This window comes from Patagioenas fasciata, chromosome 1 (genome assembly GCF_037038585.1).
Source record: "Patagioenas fasciata isolate bPatFas1 chromosome 1, bPatFas1.hap1, whole genome shotgun sequence".
Taxonomy (NCBI): domain Eukaryota; kingdom Metazoa; phylum Chordata; class Aves; order Columbiformes; family Columbidae; genus Patagioenas; species Patagioenas fasciata.
Genome location: NC_092520.1, coordinates 62,779,194 through 62,799,559, shown reverse-complemented (window position 1 = coordinate 62,799,559; position 20,366 = coordinate 62,779,194). Strand labels below are relative to the sequence as shown.

Sequence of the window (20,366 nt, the reverse complement as noted above, 5' to 3'; positions counted from 1 at the left end):
TTTGCCTGGACTTGTCTCCTATGATCATGAACTGTCTTACACTTCTTCACCAAGAAGTATATTTGCAGTCAGTTTTTTGGGGTCAAGCTGCCTAGAAGTGATGTTAACCTGCATTTAGCTAGCAGAGAGCTGTTTTCACACTTTTGCTCTGACCTGCCCTGAATTACAGGGAGCACTGTTTTGCAACCTTTGAATTGCAGACTGGTTTTTCTTAAGCACCTATCTCATGTTGCCTAGAAAGAACATTTGGGGCTTGTGGTAAAGCGTGTATTTAAAGATTATTATCTTTATGCAAAAAAAAAGAGGACTGAGTTACATTTTTCCTTTCACTGATAATGATATCAACGGATGTGTTTCTGACTTTTAATTACTGAATTGCATGGTTTTCTCAATATTTCAGTGCCTTTACAGTGCAAATGGTGCAAAATCTGAATCTTTTCCCAAAACACCTTATGCTTCCTGGGAAAGGGCTCTGTTGAGTTCAGCACATGATATGAGGTGCCACTGTCTGAGCTCAGATGAGTAATGAGATGTCTGTCTGCAAGCTTAAATGTGTAAAGATTCACAAAGAGGCAACCTTTCCCTGAGCCTAAAATCCAGGCCTCTCAGCCAGAGGCCCATGTGTGAAATAGGTAGAGGAATGTCTGAGCTAAATTTGCCATGTGAAGAATGTGTCTTCTTTGCATTTGTGTCCTTGTAAAATAGTTTTCCAGATGTGAAAAGCAAACATACTGATATCACCCATAAGCAAATACCTTTAAAGCCGCGTGCACCCTGTGCGCCTTTATCGCCCTGAGCCCCCAATGGGCCAAATTCTCCTTTGATTCCCTTGATGCCTGGTCTTCCTTTTAGGCCAGTCATGCCTTTGAAACCATCAATGCCAGGTGAACCTTTTGAGCCTTTAAAGAAAGAAGGGGAAGAGAACTGTTAACTGGCTCAGATTTCTGCAAGTAAATGTGAACCAGCAATGCATGACTAAAACAGAATGAAAACTTCAGTGCAGCAGTACCTACTTTTGGGTGCCTTGATGCCTAAGGTAATCTGCAGCTATGGATCAGGCACCCAAGCTCTCTGAGATGTAAAAAGAGCAGGGGTACACTGAGCTGCCTCAATTGGCCAAGAGGAGACGTTGTCGAGATGACCAGAACTTAGTGTCATCTTCTGAAAGATCAGTTTAACCCCTCTCCTGCAGGTAAGCTAGAGAAAGCAACCTATTTCTGTGCAAGGTTGTTAGTCAGCCTGTTCTTCTACATGTAGAGATACAAATCACGGGTCTAGGACTGGCTAGCCCTTCCTCACCAAATATTCCCATACTGCTCTTTTCTAAACAACAGCACTGCTGTTTTACACAAGTCATGCTAACAAATAGATCTTCATTCCTCTCACATGAGAACTGATCGGTACTCCAGACCTGCCCTAGGAAAACAGTCCTATCTTTCCAACTGATGAAATGGTAACGTGTATTTTTAGGCATGCCCCCAATCCCTTGCATTTAACTTTCTTCACATGGAGTTGAATCCTGTTGAAACTCTTGGTGTGATGCAGAGAACTTGCATTATACAAAGCATTTTTGTGTCTGACAAGTGAGAATCTCGCCTATATGTAAGATTAGTATCCTGGTAAAAGTCAACACTGAAGCCTTGTGTCTGGCATTGCTCAGTACACAACTGCCAGCTTTAAAAATCTTTAAAACAAAGCTTTGGGGAAACATCTCCTTAATTTCACTGAGAGCCAGTGGGATTGGGAGAATGGAAAAAAATTGGAGAGAGAAAAAAGTAAATACTGTATATTTTTTAAAAGGAGAAATAAAACAGCCATTGCCTTTCTAAATAGAGCTGCACATCACAAGCTAGCATTTCACCAAGTATAACACAGGGGAAAACAGGCAGTGATTTTGGAATATATTCGGCATATGACCCTAATTCTTCTGTTTTAAACAGAAGTAGCACAGCAGAAAACCTGTCCCATTCATCTCAGCACAGAACAGCTTTAAGCAACATGACTTTCTTCAAAGCAGCTGCCCAGAGCTCACCTTTGTCTCCTGGAAAGCCGTCCATTCCGCTTATGCCACGAGGACCAGGCACGCCAGGTCTACCTTGTAATCCCGGGTAACCCATATCACCTTTGTCACCAGCCAGACCTTTCAGGCCTATGGGGCCAGGAACACCTTGCTCACCATCTTCTCCCCTAGCACCAGGTGGACCTGCCATGTGAACACGCAAACAAGGAAATTAAAAAGCATTTGGACATGAGTGATGATTTCATAAAAGGTAGCTCAAGAGGGAGAAAATTGCAATCCTACGAACTTCATGTTGAGGGGGGGAAATTGAGATTTTTTTTTCTGCAAAGAAATGCAGAAATGATTAGAAAGAGAAGGCAGCTCATCAGTGCAAACCAGTCTTGCTACCAGCTTGGTTCTGTACCCAGTTCCAACAGGACCTTCTCCTTCTCTTTAAGAAATAGTCCCTTTTTCCATAAGACTACTTTCATTTGGTAGCTCCCTTCTCCCAGTCTGCCACCAGCAACCTCTGACCTGGCTTGGTGGGTGGCTGTTGAAGGAAAAGCAGCAGCTCTGCCAGTGAGGACCATCATCACCCCTACTTCCCACCTGTGACACGAGCACCATTTGCAATCACAGTGTCTGCACAATTACCGTCATTTCCTCAGCTGGGAATTAAAACATGGCATGTGCCACAACCCTGAGCTTAACCATCTGCTGTGGAAACCACAGAGCTGCCCTGCCGCAGAGGACTGGCAGAAGGAGTGACACAGGACAGTAGTACTTCCTCACCAACAGGTCCTTGAGGGCCAGGCCCACCATCTGGCCCAGGGTTTCCTGGTGGCCCTGGGAATCCACGCGTGCCCGGTATTCCCGGCAATCCCATCAAACCAGGGAGACCTTGCGGCCCCGGCTCTCCTTTGGCTCCTGGCAAACCTGGGTTACCATCCGCTCCTGAAATACCATAATCATGCATTAGAGAGCATAAATATCTAGGGAGTTATTACATATCGCTTCTATGTGCGCACTAGACTTTCAGGGTATTTTTTTCCTCTGAAAATTCAGTGAGAACAGAAAAAACAGATTAGAAAACTGCTCATTAGTTTCTAAATAATTGACCTTGTCAGTCCTGATCTCAATATTTGCATTGGAAAGGTGGACTGGCTCTTTCAGATGAATGGAAAGAATTTGGCACTAAGTGAATACAGTCAGAGCAGGTCTCTTCCACTTCTAACTCAAATAATTCTGGAACTCCCGATCTCTCTTTTTATCACATACACCTTTGTAAGAATTGAAACAAGCAGCTGACTAAACCACTGAAATAATGCTCTGTATCTTTTCTAAAACGCCATAGGCAAGAATGGGAACAATTAAGGCAGATGGTGGGTTCTATTTTTCTGTCATTGTTGGAAAATTTTCAAGTAAGGTCTTTACAAGGCATTGTTATAAGATTCATACAAATTCCTAAGAAAACTGGCTCTGATTCTACATGACTCAGTGCACTGGGTGAAAATTTACATCTCTGTGATATATGGCAAAAGCAGTGTCAAGCCCTTCCAGATTTGAAAGGTAATGCCTGCTTTACATTCAGATTGGAGAAGCGGTAGTGTACAAGACCTCAAAAGTATATGGCACTTAAAATCCAGGCCAAGTGGATCTGCTTCTCTTTGTTAAGTGCTTTATAACTGAGGTCATATGAGTTTTCTCAACAACAGAATCCAGGATTCGCTCTCTGTTCTGAGGCTAGTAGTTTAAGTGGGATAGATAATATAAAGGAATCACTAGCACTTCATACAAAACCAAACAATATCACTCATGCAAAATTTCACACGCTGTTTTTGGAGGCATTTAGTCAGAACTGCAAGATAAATGGGAGATGATCAGGCGCTGGGATTATCAGTACCTCCAAATGCATCATAACACACTCCCTTATTACTCTCACATTTCTGTAATTTGGTTACATTTATACCACGCTCTTACTCAAACATTTCTTTATTTGAAGTAGCTGTTACCTCTAATTCCTGGTACTCCTTGATCTCCTGGCAGACCTTTCAACCCTGGGAAGCCGGGGAGCCCAGCATCCCCTCGGGAACCTGCTGGTGCTCCTAAAACATCACCAGGTAAGCCCTTCAGTCCTGGCACTCCCTGAGCACCGGGTTTTCCTGTAAGGCCTGGGTGTCCCTGCAGTCCAGGTAGACCGTTGGGGCCCCTGTCTCCCCTGGGCCCAGTAAAACCTACAAATAAATCAATGATTAGGCATCACAGGGTTCACTGCAAATGCTGGAGTTCAAATCCCATATATACCATCATGACACATTCTATACTATTGTAATTTCTCCTAGTTCTTAGCAGAAACCTGTAGAATTAAATGAACTGAACCCCACATATGTGTTTTTAAACCACATAGCATTTGTAACAACATTTGACCAAATGTAGAAATTGGCAGAACTTACAGGTGACCTGGGACCTCAGGACGCCTAGTGCCTGGGTGAGAAAAGATCCACAGCTCCAAGCACAGTTACTTCTGTGCGACTATTTTGACATGGTTCTTGCCGCATTTTATAATATAAACATCTTATTCTGTAAGGGCAAAACCCCAATTCCTGTACGTAAAAACCTGGTTTGATATGCAGCAGGGATAAGGCATTTCAGGGAGTGAAATTTAAATAAGTTAATGAGGAATGAATGCATCCTCATGAACTGGGAAGACCTGAGGGAGTTGCCCAGATGGGTCATTGCTGTTGCTGCTCACCACACATCTCAAGGGGCCAACATCAAATGCTTCATGCTCCTGACGAAAGAACACTACTGTCCCGGTCCTCCACCCTGTAGGTGAATGACTGGGAGGGCACAAGCCCTCATTACCACAAATGACAGTGGAAAGGTTTCTTGTGGACTGGGAAACAGGACCTGGACTGGAAGTTACGTCCAAGCACTGGTGAAAGACAGTATGGAAGACTGCATAGAATTGGTCTGAGTCCTGACCACCCTGTGGCCTGGGAGCCATATTGGTTGGGAGCCCTGATTCGGCATTTAGAGCACTCTGCAGAGCTTAGCAGGGGAAATGCAGGTTCATGGTCCTGCCCTATGCTGCACAGAGCCATGTTTTATGATGCATCCCTTGCCTGTTGACCAGGACATGCATTGACTCTTCTGCTACTGCAGATGCTGTAGATGAGCCTAGAGAATACTTCCAGGTTGTGTGCTGCCTTAGGGCGAAGCAGCACCTGGGCACTGGATTTGGGAAAGTATGCAGCACTTTGGTATCTGTGAGGATTTAGGAATTGGAAAACAGATGGAGAGAATATCTAAAGAGCTCCTAAATTAAGTTGCATCAATGGCTTCTGAACTGTGCTGCAGAAAAATCTCAGTGCCCATTTCTCTGACCTAATTAACCTCTTCAACCACAAAGAAGTGGTAGTTTCTGGCAGTAAATCTTGCTGGACTGACTGATGATCTGTGAACATACCCACTACAGCTTATACGTGTGTGCAGTGGCACTATTTTAGGCTCATCTGACTTACTATCTACGAACAGATCAACTATACATGCAATTAACTGATGTGTCTTGGACATCCTGGAACCTCTGGAGAGATACAGAAGCCCTGGGATTTAATATGTACCTATTACAGACTAGCATAAAATATGACAGGCACTGAACACTTGAAAACACTGTGTGGAAATACAGCTGCCTATGGGCAGGGTGGGTAGCTAGTACTCTGCCTTTGATATGTCCAGTATAATTCCTATTAATGCTGGAAAGAGTTAAATAGAAATACTAATACTAGTATTTTCTTCCTTTCTGAATATATTCCATTTGGAAGCTGAAATATCTTGTTATTGAATTTCTGTATTTATCTGTGGACTTTGTGATTTTTTACTGTTACATTTATAATTTTGCATTATAAAGCAGATTTTGAAAGTTTGGCATCTTGTTACTTTTCATCATTATAGAAGTTGCAGGAAATCCTTTCAGATTTGAAAAGCAGTAGTTTTGTATAATAGTTTATTGTTTGAACATGGAAGGGAAGATAAGTGAAAATGTATCTGGAATCAAGTTTTTGTGTTTCAGTGACTATAGTAAAGAGGTCCAAAGTATATGAAGAATAACTGGTAATTTCAAGATACCTGGAGGACCTGGGAGTCCTTCCCGACCTGGATCACCTCGTGTACCATTTAGCCCTGGGTATCCCACTGGACCTGGATCACCTGGGAATCCTCTTGCACCTTTTTCACCTGAATTATATAAAAGAAAGTAAGAAAGTGTGGTCTGAACAAACAAAACATAAATGTGCATATAACGTAAGAAAAGGTAGTGGTAAATATCACAATGATGTGTTTCCAGATGCAAAGATTAATTTTTTTTTTTTTTTTTTTAAATTTAATGGGACTACAGGGTGATTCAAAAAGATGGACGCAATTTCAAAGATATAGTAATTTCAAATTGGGTCCATGTTTTTGAAACAACGTGTATACTGTAGCTCTTTAGCAGTATGCAAGATCCCAAGACATGGACCAAAAATCTAGGCTAAGTGCTCTTACAAATATGGATTAACCTGACTGAAAGACTAATGATACAGAGACTACTAGGGTGAAAATAATTAGCCTTACAGACTTCTGGAGACTTTAAATATTTTGTAAATTAAGGCTTTTAGCTTAAGGTCAAAAGGCAATGATGTCAAAGAAGAACGCACAACAGAAATGGCACAATGAGATGCTGTATGAAGAGCAAATTTTCCCAGTCCCTGCTAAACTGATCACAGAACAAGAGCAGACTGGTTTAGATGACCACGAAACAGAAATGTAAGGCTAAAGGTTAGATCTAATCATCCTAGAAACTGAATACAAATTAACTAGCCTACTTACTATATTTGTCACAGTACAAGTCTATGCTTCAGTAGTAAAAGAAGGCTGTGCCCTGAAAAATTGTTCCTTGGGCACTGAACTCATGTTCATAGGAAGTTATCTCCTGACAGGCAAAATAAAACCTTGCTTCCTTGTGATGAGGTATTTGACATTAGGGTAAGGGCAAATATTACTGTTTCTTAACATCTCAAAACCTGCCAGGATTTCATAGGATTCTTTGTTAAGCTTATAAAATTATGCATATATATATATCTCTACATAAATGCAATAGTTTTATTACATGTGTCTCTTTACCTCATTGTATTCAAAGATCAAGATTTTTTGGTAAAGTTCTTCGAAAATAATTCCTGTGGAATGCTTTGTTTCCCTACTCTCCCCAGCTGCACGAACTCTTGAAGTTCCCAGCTCTGGCTTGAAGGTCAACAACATGCTTTAACATTTTAAGTGTTGTTGCTTAGCATCACCAAGAATTACAACTCATTTTTTTTTATTACCCTGAAAACAAGTTTCTCTCCACTTCTAACTATGACCAACCAAGGAAAATATCACTTGAATTTTGACACTTCTTTCCACCGTAGTTTTCTGAATTTCCTTTCTTTAACCATGACTTTTTTTTTTTTTCAATTTTAGTTGTTGTTTGTGACAGGGCAAAGGAAACCTTCAAAAAGACACAAATAAGGTGCACATAAACAGCCAATGCCGTGTGAATAGCATTCTCCCAGCGCTGCACAGGGCTATTGTTCGCTCCCCTATATGAACAATAACTTCTCAGAAAGCAATTAAAAGGAAAAATCCTAGGCTTTCAAGTCTCAATGAAAAATCCTAATGTGCCTCTTACCGAAACAGCATCTTGGTCTTCTTTCCCATCTATAATAACTGACTTTCATTCATTCTGTTCAGTACTGCACTAATTAAAAAGCCAGGTTAGAGAAAGAAGGAGGCAGATGGAGAATGCAACCACTGCTTGCCACATATTTCAATAACTCATTATGTGATGTTAGCTGGACTTACCATCTTGTGCCAAACAGTAGTAAGAAAAAGTTTTTATTTTAGACCAATGTTTAGTTTGCAAGTGCTTTAGCTGCATGTTTGAAACAGAAAACAACTTAAAGATTTTATTCAACAGCGATCACGTAGGTCTTGAGACTACTGAATAACCAGTGTGTAACTTAGGGTGGGTTGTATGGGTTGCCAGGAATTTCAAAGGAACGTAAGGACATCAGGCTGTGAGACTATAAAGATGACTCCTTGCTTGATATACTGGGTGCCATCAGCACCTCCTAGGACACCGAGAGACTTGATTGTCTATAGCAGAGCCTCATCCTGGCTGAGAAGATGGTGGGAAATTGTGTGGACAAAACCACATCACTCTAAGCAGATGATGAAAATAGTGTAAAGGAGGTGTTGGTGCTTTTGTGACAATAAAATTGTAGACTCTGTATACTCTCCCTACTTGCACATGTAGAATAGCAAATAGGCTGTTCTTTCTGTCTTCTGTTTCATGGTTGATGCTCATTAGCAAAAGCAGAATTATCTCAGGAACCATGCAGCCACTTGGGCTGCACACTGCTTAAGATATCTCTGATGGCTTCAAGTTAACACTTTATTCCATTGTCACTTCTAAAACTTGCAGCCTGTTAAGGCTCAACTTTAATGGGTTTGACAAGATCTCCCTCAGAATGTAGCGTATGTGGGAAACAAAAATGAAGGCAAAACATTACCCGTGGCTCCTGGCAGTCCTGGCTTGCCTTGGGATCCCTTTGGTGGCCTCACACAACCCGCACCTGCAAAGAAAGATGGTTAGTCACACCATATGTGCTCACATGCTGTCTCTCATCAGCTCTGTGTCTACAGATGAGACATTATTAGAGCAGGTGAATGAAATTAATGGGCAAACCCATAATGTAAAAAAAGTTTTAGTCTTCATTAAAAAAAAATTGCTCCTGGGTGGCATTTTTGGGGGAGCACTCAAGCTGAGCTCCACCCAAACAGCTAAAAGAAAAGCTGCACTTCTGCCTATTTCACAGGAGCAATGGTGGCTGCTCCAGTTAGACTGGCATGGGAAGGGTATTTCAGCCTCACAGAAGGCTGTATTTTTCGGAATAAGAGAGACCATTTGTTTCCCTGTGGGGAATTTACACCCCTGAAGCAATCAAGTCTATTTTGGTACAAATGAAGGTTCTTTTTCTTTAAATGTCAAATTGCACTGAAAATGTTCACTCAAAGTTCTTCTTTTCAAAAAAGTTGCTTAGATTCTCCTAGGTGCCTATTTTCTGTGTCTGTTGTTATACATTGCAGGGTAATCATTATTTTGTCACAATAAACTCTCAGAAGCAATGAAAGAAAGAATTTCTGAATTGCAGAGCTAAAACTACAATCATTTTAGAATACATTCAACTTGATTAAATTACTTTAGAGCTACATACAATATACATGTGGTTATTTGCAACTTGAAGTTCAAATTGTTTACAACCAAGAGCATCCAAAGCAGCCATCAGAACGAAAGTATCAAGCAACAAGAGCAGTGTAAGACTAAGTATTAAAATATATTTAAGCCATACCTGACCATATTGGCTCAGTTGCATCTCCTCTAGAAAAGTCTTCAAAGACCTGCCCACAGTCTACGAGCAAAGAATGGGAAAAGACTTATTATTTAAAAGACAAAAACTCTAAAATGCTCTTAATTCTAACAAAAATATCTATTAGAACCTCAGATAATGTATTCTCTGATGTGTTATGCATACATACAATGAAATCTATTTGCTATAACAGACTGGAACTCTCTATCCATCTGCTAATTAGATCCAGGCCCGAAATCCAACCCTGTCAGACTTAGGATGCTACATGTCCCATGCACTGTGTCGGGCTGGTGGGTGCCTGCTTTGACTTGTGCATTCTGCCAGGTATCTCAAAGATGAGCAATAAAACTCTGAGCTCTTGTGAACACAACCCTGGTGTTCTTATGCTGGAAGGGACTTGGAAAGCTGCAAAGATACTATGAAGAGCTCTGAAGGATGGACACATGATTTTCTCTGCTCAATGAAAGACTACGTTGGATGGGGAAGAGCAGAGAAAACCACCTGTGAGAACTACAATGGCAAGGCATCGCCTCATTGCCTCCAACTGCTTGAACCTGAAAGATGTTTCTTGCTGGCACAAACACATTCATTGATGCTATTTTAATACCTGACGTGAAACTACTGGGACTTCTGAAGTATTTCCTTGTTTAAGATTTCTGAACAACTAATACAATTAATCCCTTTTTACCCACATAATGCCCTACCAAAGTCTACCTTTTCAACAGTGTGCCGTATGGATGTTGCACACAATTCAGGAAGGATCTCCCATGGCTTTGATACAAGAGAAAAAGCGGTATCTCTTACCTAGTTGGCCAGGCTCTCCTGGCAGACCGGGCAGACCTGGAGGTCCAGGGCTTCCATCTTGTCCATGGTCACCTGGAGGACCTCGGTACCCTTTTGGACCAGGGAGTCCTTCACCCTGCAGGCCTGGTTCTCCTGGAAAGCCCTTTGGGCCTAACTCGCCCGGGTAGCCAGGATCACCTGGGAAACCTCTGATAACGTCACCCTGTGGGAAGTGAACAGAGTTGATCACTCCTGACTTTGCTGAGAAACAAGCAAAACTCAAAACAGACTTCAATTTAGACCCCAGGGCAGAAAAGGCATGAGAAAAGCATTTTTAGAAGGAGTGTCCCCCTAGAAAGGCTGGCCAACAAACAGCATTTGGGCAACAGGAACCACTGCTGTGAACAGCTTACTGCTGAACGCCTGAAAGTGGGTTTTTGAGGAAACCACATGGATTGCAAGAGATGTTGTGGTGGGGCATTTAGTTCTGAGACCTTGAGAGAAGCTGACATAAAAGTGTGCCCACATGGGCAGATTCTTTTCTATACTCTAATGATATTTTTGCAATGTCTTATGAACATTACTAGAAAATGTTTCCATCCTCAGAAGTAACAAAAAGTACCATCTTCAGTGGTAGTAAAAACCACTGTGGTCCAGATTGGATGATAAGGCTCTGGCCCATCTTCAGTTATGATATAAGAACATCTCAGTGGTCCAAAACAGCATTTATGATAGGCGAGATGAATCCTGCTTGCAAGATCTTTACCTTTTCCTTTTGCCTACAGAAGGAGCTTAGAAAACCAACAGAGACTACATGACAGCTACAGTTAGTTAGATGAGGTGATATTAAACTTGGTGACACAACCTACATTTTGACGATGAAAAATTGTAGTATATTTTGCTTTTCCCTAACTCATTTATAACAAAGCTGTTGAGGGTAGGTCACACAGAATCTCTCTCAGGCAACACTATAAGGAGTTACTAATAAAGCACTAATTATCACAGATTGACCACCAACAGCAAGCTGGCCTAAATGGATTATACACTACTACTTAGTTGTTTAAATAAAATGGAAACAAAAGTGAATGACTGTTCCAAACACCTGCGAGTAAAACTGATGTTTGATATAGCGATACCCAGAAAAGCCAGTCTCAGAATTAAATGCATTAGCAATTGAGTGTGGTGGAAATGATTTAGCAGTATTTGCTACTTACTGGAAGGCCAGGCTGTCCTGGTAAACCATCTAATCCATCTCTACCTGGGAAACCATCTTCACCTCTGATGCCAGGCAGCCCAGGATCTCCTCGGATTCCTTTGGTGCCTAAAGAAGACCCTTCATTGTAAGGCAAATCTCTTGTGAAAGGCTTAAATAATTGCAAAATACACAACATTAATTTTTACTCTACCTTTAGTAGTTATGTATAAAGAATCTCCCTTTTCTCCTTTTGGTCCAGGAAATCCATGTGGACCTGGAAATCCCTAGTGTTACACACATTGGAAAAAAAAAAAAAAAGAAAAAGAACCACTTAAGAAATAAGTATCAAGATTTATATTTCTACTGTTCTGCTTAAAAAAAAAAAGTCTCCTTCCTTAGATTTTACTGCCTTCTGGTTAGTTTTAGGAACTATTTCCTCTTCGGTGAACCCACTCTTGTGCCTGAATCTTTATTAATATGTTCTAACTAGGACCAAGGTCTATGTGGCATGGTAGGCATGAGGATGGCATTGGGAGAACTGTGTCTTTCCGTGAGCTAGAATCCTGTAGATGACTGCAGCTGCAGAACTGCATCAGAGAAAACATGGTAAATCGCTCAGTGTTAGCTATTAAGGAAATTGCTGTAAGGAATTCTTTGGCACCACGGAAACAAAACTCAGGGTTATATTGACCTGCATTTCGTCCTGCCCACCAGTACAAGAGAGGATAGCCTCATAGCTGGCAGTGGATTTTGATTTACAATGCTCTTGTAGAGCTGAAAAGTAGCATCATCTTCATTTACCAGAAACTTAGGTACAGAGTGATTAAGTTTACTGCCTCAAACCACAGGTTTTGGATAGAAGGGAGAGCTGGAGGTCCCCAGTCCAACCCACTGCTCACAACTAGAGCAGGTCACTCAAGGCCTTGCCTAGTCAAGCTTTGAAAACCTGCAAGGAGGGAGATCTCCTCTCTTGCAAAGACAAACTGTGGTGAAGCTAATGGTCAGTCTTTGGCACTCCTGATTGCAAAACTTGGAAAATTTGAACTGAAGTTTCAACATTGAACTTCTTGAAAATATTTGTCAATTTTTTTATGACTTCTAGTAAGCAGGACTTTTCATAAACGTATTTTCAATTTTCAGCAAAAAATATGTATTTTTTTGCCTTTTTGACAGCAATAATAAAGTCAAAGTTTATTTAATTCTAAAAAATCTCAATTAAGCTAGCTGTGAGTGTATTTTTGTTCTTTGATATTCAGAAGAGCCCAAAGCACTAACTGAAGAGTTATGTTCGCTCTGACGTCTTTGCACAAAGAACAGCAGTTTTGGGTCACCTTTACAAAATGTTATGTTAAAATTCTGAGAGAAGATGTGACTTCGTGAAGTCAGTTTTGACTTTGAGGAACCATGATGTAGTTAACATATCACATAGTACGGTGCCTTTAACTGTAAATAACAAGCAAGGAGTTATAAGCAAAGCCCTCTTCTCGGGGTTATTGAATGGTGTTTTTTAGGGACACTTAACGTATTAGAAACAAGAACCTTACATTTCTTCAGTTTGACATATGCATCTTATTAGCGACAACCTTAAGGAACTACTGAAATTGTTATCCTTCTAGCTGCTCAGATGATACTCAGTACTACTGCTGCTTGAAAGGGTGCTGCTGCAACAGCTTTGTTTAAATGGAAATGGACTTCGGATTACAAGGAAATCTTTCCATTTTCCCCAAATCTCCTTTTTTCATCCCCATCCTAGCAATTTTTGGGTTTCAGTATTTTGTAGACAGCAATCTGAAAGCTACTGAAGTGGCACAGAAAGAAAGAAATCGTACTTTTCATCATTTTTCCATGGAGAACAGTTTTGTTTTGTTTGGTTTTGTTTTTCCCTAGTAGGCATATCAAACTATGCAATAAATAAACAAGTGACTCACTTTTGCTCCAGGGTAGCCAGGAAGACCATGAGGTCCCTGATCACCAGGTTCTCCTTTCCTCCCAGGTTGTCCAGGGGTTCCTGGAAAGCCAGGAGGGCCAGGGGAGCCAGTAGAGCCCCTTCTTTGTTCCTCAGTCAGAAGGCAATGGCTGCAATCCCCTTCTTCACCTAAGAAAAGGATTGGAAAACAGAAGAAAGAATGCTCTGTCACAACAAATAGATGTTCAGCTGTATCAATTTTATATATAGACCTGAGAATGCTTGAATAGTTTCTGAAATACTTGAGAAAAGTAAGTGTATTTTTTTTTTTTACAAGAAACTAACACAATGTTTCCTTGTTGTGTTAGCCCCAGATTAAGTTCATTAGTCTGTGAGTACGTCATAATTCAATACACTCACGGAATACAATAGGAGCATCACTCAATGAGTAACAGTAGATCACCAGTTACTGTTATAGCCTACCTACCTTTAGGTCCTTTTTGTCCTCTTGGCCCAGGGAAACCTTGCGCACCAAATCTACCTGGTGTCCCCTCCTGTCCTTTTAATCCAAAGAGAGCACCTAGAAGTTTAATTAAATAAAAACATAAATGAAGGTACTGTAGTGTTACTTTTCTTCTCTTTCCTCCCTGTTCCTTTGAGCTGCACTGCATCTGGCCCTTTGTCTCCCCTAATGCAATTTACTGTCTAATTCAGTTTGTTCTTACCTACTCCCTACTCTCTTCCTCTTGCCCCCTTCTCACAGGTTCCCAAACTGGTCCCACCAACTTCTAGTTGCATATTCTCTCCACCCTCTTACTTACCCAATGCTTCACCCTCCCCTGCTCTAAAAGGGCCATTCACTCACCTCTGCCTTCCTAAGCCCTGCTTGCTTTCATCTCTTTGCAAAGAATTCACCCTCTTTAGTATTTCTCATCACGGACAGCCCCTATGCCAGCTGGCCTGGCTTCTTGCTCCCTCTGGCCACCACAGCACTGCAGGGCTGGTGTGCTCCAGTGACCAGGAACTGGCTGGAGCTGGTGGTCCTGGAGCCAAGGTTTTCTTTGGTTGGAAACTATCATGAGGGGTGCAGGGATTGTGTAGGTTTAGGTGTCATCTCAGCATGCCTACAGGACGTGGTCTGGATACACACATGGCCCCAGGACTCTGGTCTGCTACCACAGCAGTGCTCCTCACTGCTTCTTCCACTGTTATGGCAGATGATCCTTGACATTCCTTGCTCTTTTACCCTGAATTTCTTTGCTTTTCTTTCTTCCCTCTCAGCACAACCCACTTTGCTGTACCACAGACCACCTGCTCTGGATCACCTCCTGCACATCCTTTTCTCTACTCCTGCTCTTGTACTGCAGTGTGGTGCTTTTCACAGGGGCATAGCACAATCTCTGTCAGAAGTGGCCTCTGGAGGACACCTGGTCCAACCCTCTGCACAAAGCAGGGCCAATCTCGAAGTTATAGCAAGTTGCTCAGGGCCTTGTCCAGCTGAGTACAGAACATTTCCAAAGATGGAGAGTCTACAACCTCCTTGGGCAACATGTTCCAGTGTAGGACCAACTTCACGGTGAAAAATACTCTCCCAATATCTAAGCAGAACTTCCCTTGTTGCAGCTTGTGAAGCATCTGGCTCAATTTCTCCTATGACCTCCCAAGAGGTGGGGAAAGACAGTGGTAAAACTCCCCTTAGCTTTCTCTTCTCCAGGCTGGCTTCTCCAGCTCTCTCGGTCACTCCTTGACATTCGTATGCCATATGCTGCAGCCCCCTAACCATCTTGATTCCTGTCTCCTTCTCCCAGCCCAAAACAGACCTTTTCATTTGAATGTTGCCAGGAGTGTCTAAAAATCTTGCAAACCTTTCCTTCATTGTTGAGCATGTGACACTTCTCCCCTTTGTGTCCTTCCTGCCATTTAATTCCCTCAATCTACTTTCTCACTTGGCTAACTTTAAAATAAACAAAGATGTTCCTGTGAGTTCTCATCATCTCTCTTCATGCACTTACCAGGGGGTCCAGCGGGACCGGGTAGACCACGGAGTCCTGGTGTGCCGTGCTTACCCGGAAACCCAGGTGGGCCTGCCTGATAAGCGGGAGATCCTATTTCACCTTTTTCACCTTTTGGTCCCATTTCTCCAGGTAAGCCTGGCTTATCCCCATCCGCTGAAACAGAAGCAGGGAAGAAGTTCAGAACAATTTCTTAACAACATTGCTCAAAGACCTGTAACCGAGCAGAAGGGAAAGTTCATGCAACTGCTTCTAGCACGCAAGGAGAAATTGACATATTTTCCATAGAACAGAAATGGTAACTGCATTTCTCACTTAAGCAAATCAATAACAGTTACTGAAGCAAGGCTGTGCCATCATCTCTATTTCAGTTGTTTTGCCAGAGCCTCATTGAGGCTCAAGCAAAATGCTCCTTTCAGCTTTTGCCCCCCACAGTTAGTTATCCACCACACTGCACTGCATATTCCATGGTCTGCACATATATTTTCCACACCTCAACCCTGTACCAGTGAAAACTTGTTATAAAGTTAAGCTGTTGGAAAATATACTGCTGGGCTATTTACCATCAGAGAATCCAGGAAGACCAGGCAACCCAGCATCTCCCTCCTCTCCTGGGTCTCCCTGTAGTCCAGAAACACCTGGAACACCTGGATCACCTCTTGCACCTGAAAGACATCCCCAGTTTCACAAAAGACATGTTAATGTGATGCTGTTTGCGACCCATAAGTGCTGATTTACAATACACTACGGATTGCCCAGTTCTTAAAAAGTAAAAACTAAGAACTTCAAAGGCTTCAGAATATTAGCATCTACAAGCCTTTCTTAAAGGCAGCTTTAGAAATACAAAAATCTGCTACCTCATGCTGCCTCAATCTGAATAAAAGAAATACATCTCAGAGATTTCTGTAAAGCCTGAACACCTGGGAGCTGAGCATGGTCTGTAACAGGAATGGTGTAGATCCACCAAGTCCAGGAAGAAGGAGAACATCTCTCAGCTCTTACTAACACGCCCCTAGAGCAACACTGCTCCTGGGGAGCACAGGAGCTCAGCTCACCGAGGAGAGCTGACCCTTCTCCCTCCAAGAAGTTGCCATTATATCAGATGTATTATATGTGATATATGATATTCCTCTGCTCCCCAGTACTGAAAGCATATGCCTGGGCGCAGCTATTGCCTGGAGAAAGTATCATCCTTTTGTTAAAAGTCAATGACACTACAGGATATATGTTGTGTCCAGCCCCCTGCCTGCTTCATCCTCTCTCTAGACAGCTTCTCCTGCTCCTGCAAGCCTGGCATGGTATTTGGGGACACTTGAACAATGTTTTGGACCTTCTGTCCCCTTTCTCTGAGAGTAAGGGAACCATTCATTGTTAGACTCTCTGGCTTTCAACAAGACTAGTAAACTCAGTGGCTGGAGCAGTCGTATGTGATCATCCTTGCTGCTTGCTGGCACCTTCCCGGAACAGTTTCGGCAAACTAATACCAGCTTCTATGTATTTCTAGTCTGGCTAGCCAGAGCCACCACAGTTCTGCGGGACAGCTGACACTGGGCGCTACCAGCCTAGTGAAAAGATCACAAAAGAAATCTGTTAATTTAAAAAAAGATTAAAAAAATCCTCTTCTACTTCTCAATGCTTTTTTGATGTGTCTCCCATTCTTTCTTTCACTGGACAACAAAGACAAACTTATTTTTTTGCTCGTTTCTTCTCTGTGGGTACAGGAATTCATGGATGCTTTTTGTAACGCAATACCACTTCGGCAGGAGAGACAAAGAAGCCACCTGCCTGCAAAAAGGTGACTAAGGTGCTCTCTTGGAAGGCAGCAACACCTTCTGGAACAGTTTATCAAGCCACAGTTTTTTAAGGAGTTGACTTCTCAGGATTTGATGCTTTTCATCTGTGTAGAAGGTAGTAAAATGTGGCTAAGGTAAGCAATCTAAGCAAAGATGACATACCTTTCCTTGGGAAGCCAGAAGGAAAATAGGAAACTGGTCCCGGAGGACCGATTTCACCTGGCTCCCCCTGTTAAGAGAAGTTAAAGTAAGACATCCAAGCACATTATCCTAGAGAAATTATTTTAAAATTGAAAGGTAGGCCCATGAAACACAAAGAAACAAAATTTGAAAAGCACTGATACGACTTTTAAGAAATCTCAGAGATTTCAAGTTAAACACACATATAACTGATTCTACAACGATGACAAACACAATTGTTATTACATCACAGAAAAGAAAGCAAAATGACACTATTGCTTCTAGCAAATGAAAGTAAAGCAGTACCTTGCTTCCCCTAGGACCATAGGCACCTGGTGGACCATCAAATCCTGGAAAACCCTGTAAAACACATAAAAATGATTTACTTTTCCTTTATCAGAGAGATAATAAAATTATTTGGTCTGCAGTAGCTGGCTTCCTGTGATGTTAGTGTTAAAACTATGCAACAGAACTGAGCAGTTGGTCTCTCTGAGGTGTAGTAATTTGGGTAACATCATTAAGTATCCTCCTGTTTTGATGTTCTTAGACCAAGCCTAGCTCCTGTGAAAGGCCAGAGGGACCTGCTGTGGCACAGACTCTGTTGCCCCTGGCAGTGGTGCAGGTGGAAGGAGTATCTACACTCTCACCGTCCCCTTGGAGGCTGCAGGATGGTGGAGGAGAAGGGGGCTCCCATTGTGCTGGTTGACCCTGAGACACGGGGGCCAGGCAGCCAGAACATACCAACCCGCTGCAAGAAGACTAAATGAGTCGGCATTGAGTGGACATATTTTCACTGGAATGCAAACAGTGAGCAGTGAAACCACACTGAAGCGCAGAGGTTCATTTTGCTGTTTTCCAGGCAGCTGGAGCCTGTTTGGGCAAAGAGCATTTCTGCAGCTGAATGAGAAGAAATCAGGACCAGCCCTGAAGGTGCCTTCATCCACCTCTCCTACTCCAGGCATGTCATAGCCTGAGGAAAATTTTCCTACTCCAGCATATGTTCTAAAATTTAAGGTTCTGCACACTTCACTCTTCTAAAAGGTTTGATATCCAAAGCACGCGGATTAAAATATATGTGGTAAAACATGAGACATCCTATCACACAAGAGCATATTTCAGCTGCTGGGGGTGCACAGAGCAAAGTACAGATGTCAGTGTTGCTGGTACAGAAGAAATGTTCTCTTCTGTGTGCTTTACTCAGCTCTTTGACAAATTTTGTCCTCTATAGAAAATGTTCATATGTACTCTGGAAAAAGACTAATGTCAAAAAGGTGGGCTTTTAGTAGCCAGATCATCCAATATCAAGATGCCACAAGCTAGACCGCACACTTCAGAGACCTTTCCGTAACGGCAACTGTACATCACACGATCAGAAAAGGAGCCTCTCCAGTCTCAGGTGTAAAATCTCTTTACACTAGGTGGAGCTGGTGGTCTAAAAGTGAAGCCAGCAGCTTCCTAATTAACTGCGACTTCATCTGTGTGCATACAGGACTTAATCCTTATTTCTTTCTTTCTTAAGAATTAAACCACTCACAAACTAACAAAAAGGAGGTTGCTGTTAACAGCACATTGAGTAGGCTCTCCCCTCTCATACCCACGTTATACAGTGACACTCTATCCAAACCAATGCACCTTCTGCTAGAATTGTTGCCAAGATTTGCCATCAGCAAGGGGAAGCCACTGACCATTTCTGACTGGAGCATGAACCTCTCTTAAGGTCAACCATTGGATTTAAATGGATTTTGCATCAGCCTCCCCATGTATGTATTCCTGATAGAATCATTTTGGTTGGAAGAGACCCTCAGGATCATTGAGTCCAACCATAACCTAACCTAACTCTAGCACTAAACCATGTCCTGAAGATCCTCATTTAAATGCCTTTTAAACACCTCCAGGGATGGTGACTCCACCACCTCCTTGGGCAGCCTGTGCCAATGCATGACAACACTTTCCACAAAGAACTTTTTCCTAATACCCAATATAAGCCTCCCCTCATGCAACTTGAGGCCATTTCCACATGTCCTATCACTTGCTACTTGGGAGAAGAGACCAAGCCCCTCCATGCTACAACCTCCTTTCAGGTGGTGCAGAGAGCGATAAGGTCTCCCCTCAGCCTCCTTTTCTCCAGCCTAAACAGCCCCAGTTCCTTCAACCACTGCTCATAGCATATTCCCTTCCACACCACCAGGTTTTGTGATCAGACCAAATAGCTGCGCAAATGTTACTTTTCGTATTTCATATGTCCCATGTGTTTCATGTTATTATTGTTATGCGTTGGTGGCAGGACAAATCCTTACACAACTAAGGATGGAGAAGCATGGAAAAGTCTTACATCCCACAACTATTTGAATACCTCATGGAAGTAATTTCTAATGCTGACTGAAGAAGCCTTTTTCTGAGCACAAACAGAAAGTATGAGCTCTTCTCTGTCTGACAGAATGCTATTTTAAATATTTGGGTGTGTTTCCATGGGGACAGAGATTTAACTGGTGTATTTATCAGTTTCCTTCTCTTCTTTGTCTTGTGTGATATTCAAGATAACCATACATCTCAACCACATCTGCAGAGAGCGATTCAAAAAAGGTGGGTTTCCGCATGTAGGAAGAAAATTATGGAAATACATGGTCACAGTAATGGGTACAATGAAAATGACACCTCCCCATAGTGCTCTTAAAATGTGCTCATGTTTTAAGCAAAATGTTTTTTAATTATAAGGTTATTTTTTTTCTCACTGATGAGAAAACTAAGTGACCCCAAATTACAATGATGGATGAATCCAGATGTTATTTGTTAGACTACAGCTGGTGTAATTACAGGCAAAATTTGTCCCCTGCAGTTTACTTTTGAGATAGATTGTCTAAATGTATGTTAGAAACAACAGTTTTGTACAAAATACTCACTCTTTCTCCACTGAGTCCTGGAAAACCATTGATGCCAGGCAGTCCCTATGAAGGCACAACAAAATTAGCGAAATACAGTGACATCCTATCATCCAAATAGTTAAGAGCCATTATTATTTCTTAGATAAAATAAATCTGACAGCTTGAAACCTT

General features: G+C 42.0%; 1 protein-coding gene across 4 annotated transcripts in view; it reads right to left on the bottom strand.

Annotated features, from left to right (window-relative positions):
• COL4A2 (collagen type IV alpha 2 chain) overlaps positions 1-20,366 on the bottom strand; it is a 149,069-nt gene that overhangs the window by 18,123 nt on the left and 110,580 nt on the right. For all 4 annotated transcript variants that reach the window (XM_065829655.2, XM_065829653.2, XM_065829654.2 and 1 more), the window contains exons 16-32: positions 20,214-20,258; positions 17,620-17,673; positions 17,296-17,362; positions 15,904-16,005; positions 15,341-15,496; positions 13,816-13,908; positions 13,351-13,517; positions 11,634-11,706; positions 11,442-11,548; positions 10,249-10,450; positions 9,427-9,486; positions 8,587-8,649; positions 6,128-6,235; positions 4,012-4,233; positions 2,792-2,953; positions 2,033-2,203; positions 756-899 (exon numbers count right to left, since the gene is read on the bottom strand). In XM_065829655.2, coding sequence (XP_065685727.2) covers positions 756-899; positions 2,033-2,203; positions 2,792-2,953; positions 4,012-4,233; positions 6,128-6,235; positions 8,587-8,649; positions 9,427-9,486; positions 10,249-10,450; positions 11,442-11,548; positions 11,634-11,706; positions 13,351-13,517; positions 13,816-13,908; positions 15,341-15,496; positions 15,904-16,005; positions 17,296-17,362; positions 17,620-17,673; positions 20,214-20,258 — 1,996 coding nt within the window. The remainder of the gene's footprint in view (positions 1-755; positions 900-2,032; positions 2,204-2,791; positions 2,954-4,011; positions 4,234-6,127; positions 6,236-8,586; positions 8,650-9,426; positions 9,487-10,248; positions 10,451-11,441; positions 11,549-11,633; positions 11,707-13,350; positions 13,518-13,815; positions 13,909-15,340; positions 15,497-15,903; positions 16,006-17,295; positions 17,363-17,619; positions 17,674-20,213; positions 20,259-20,366) is intronic.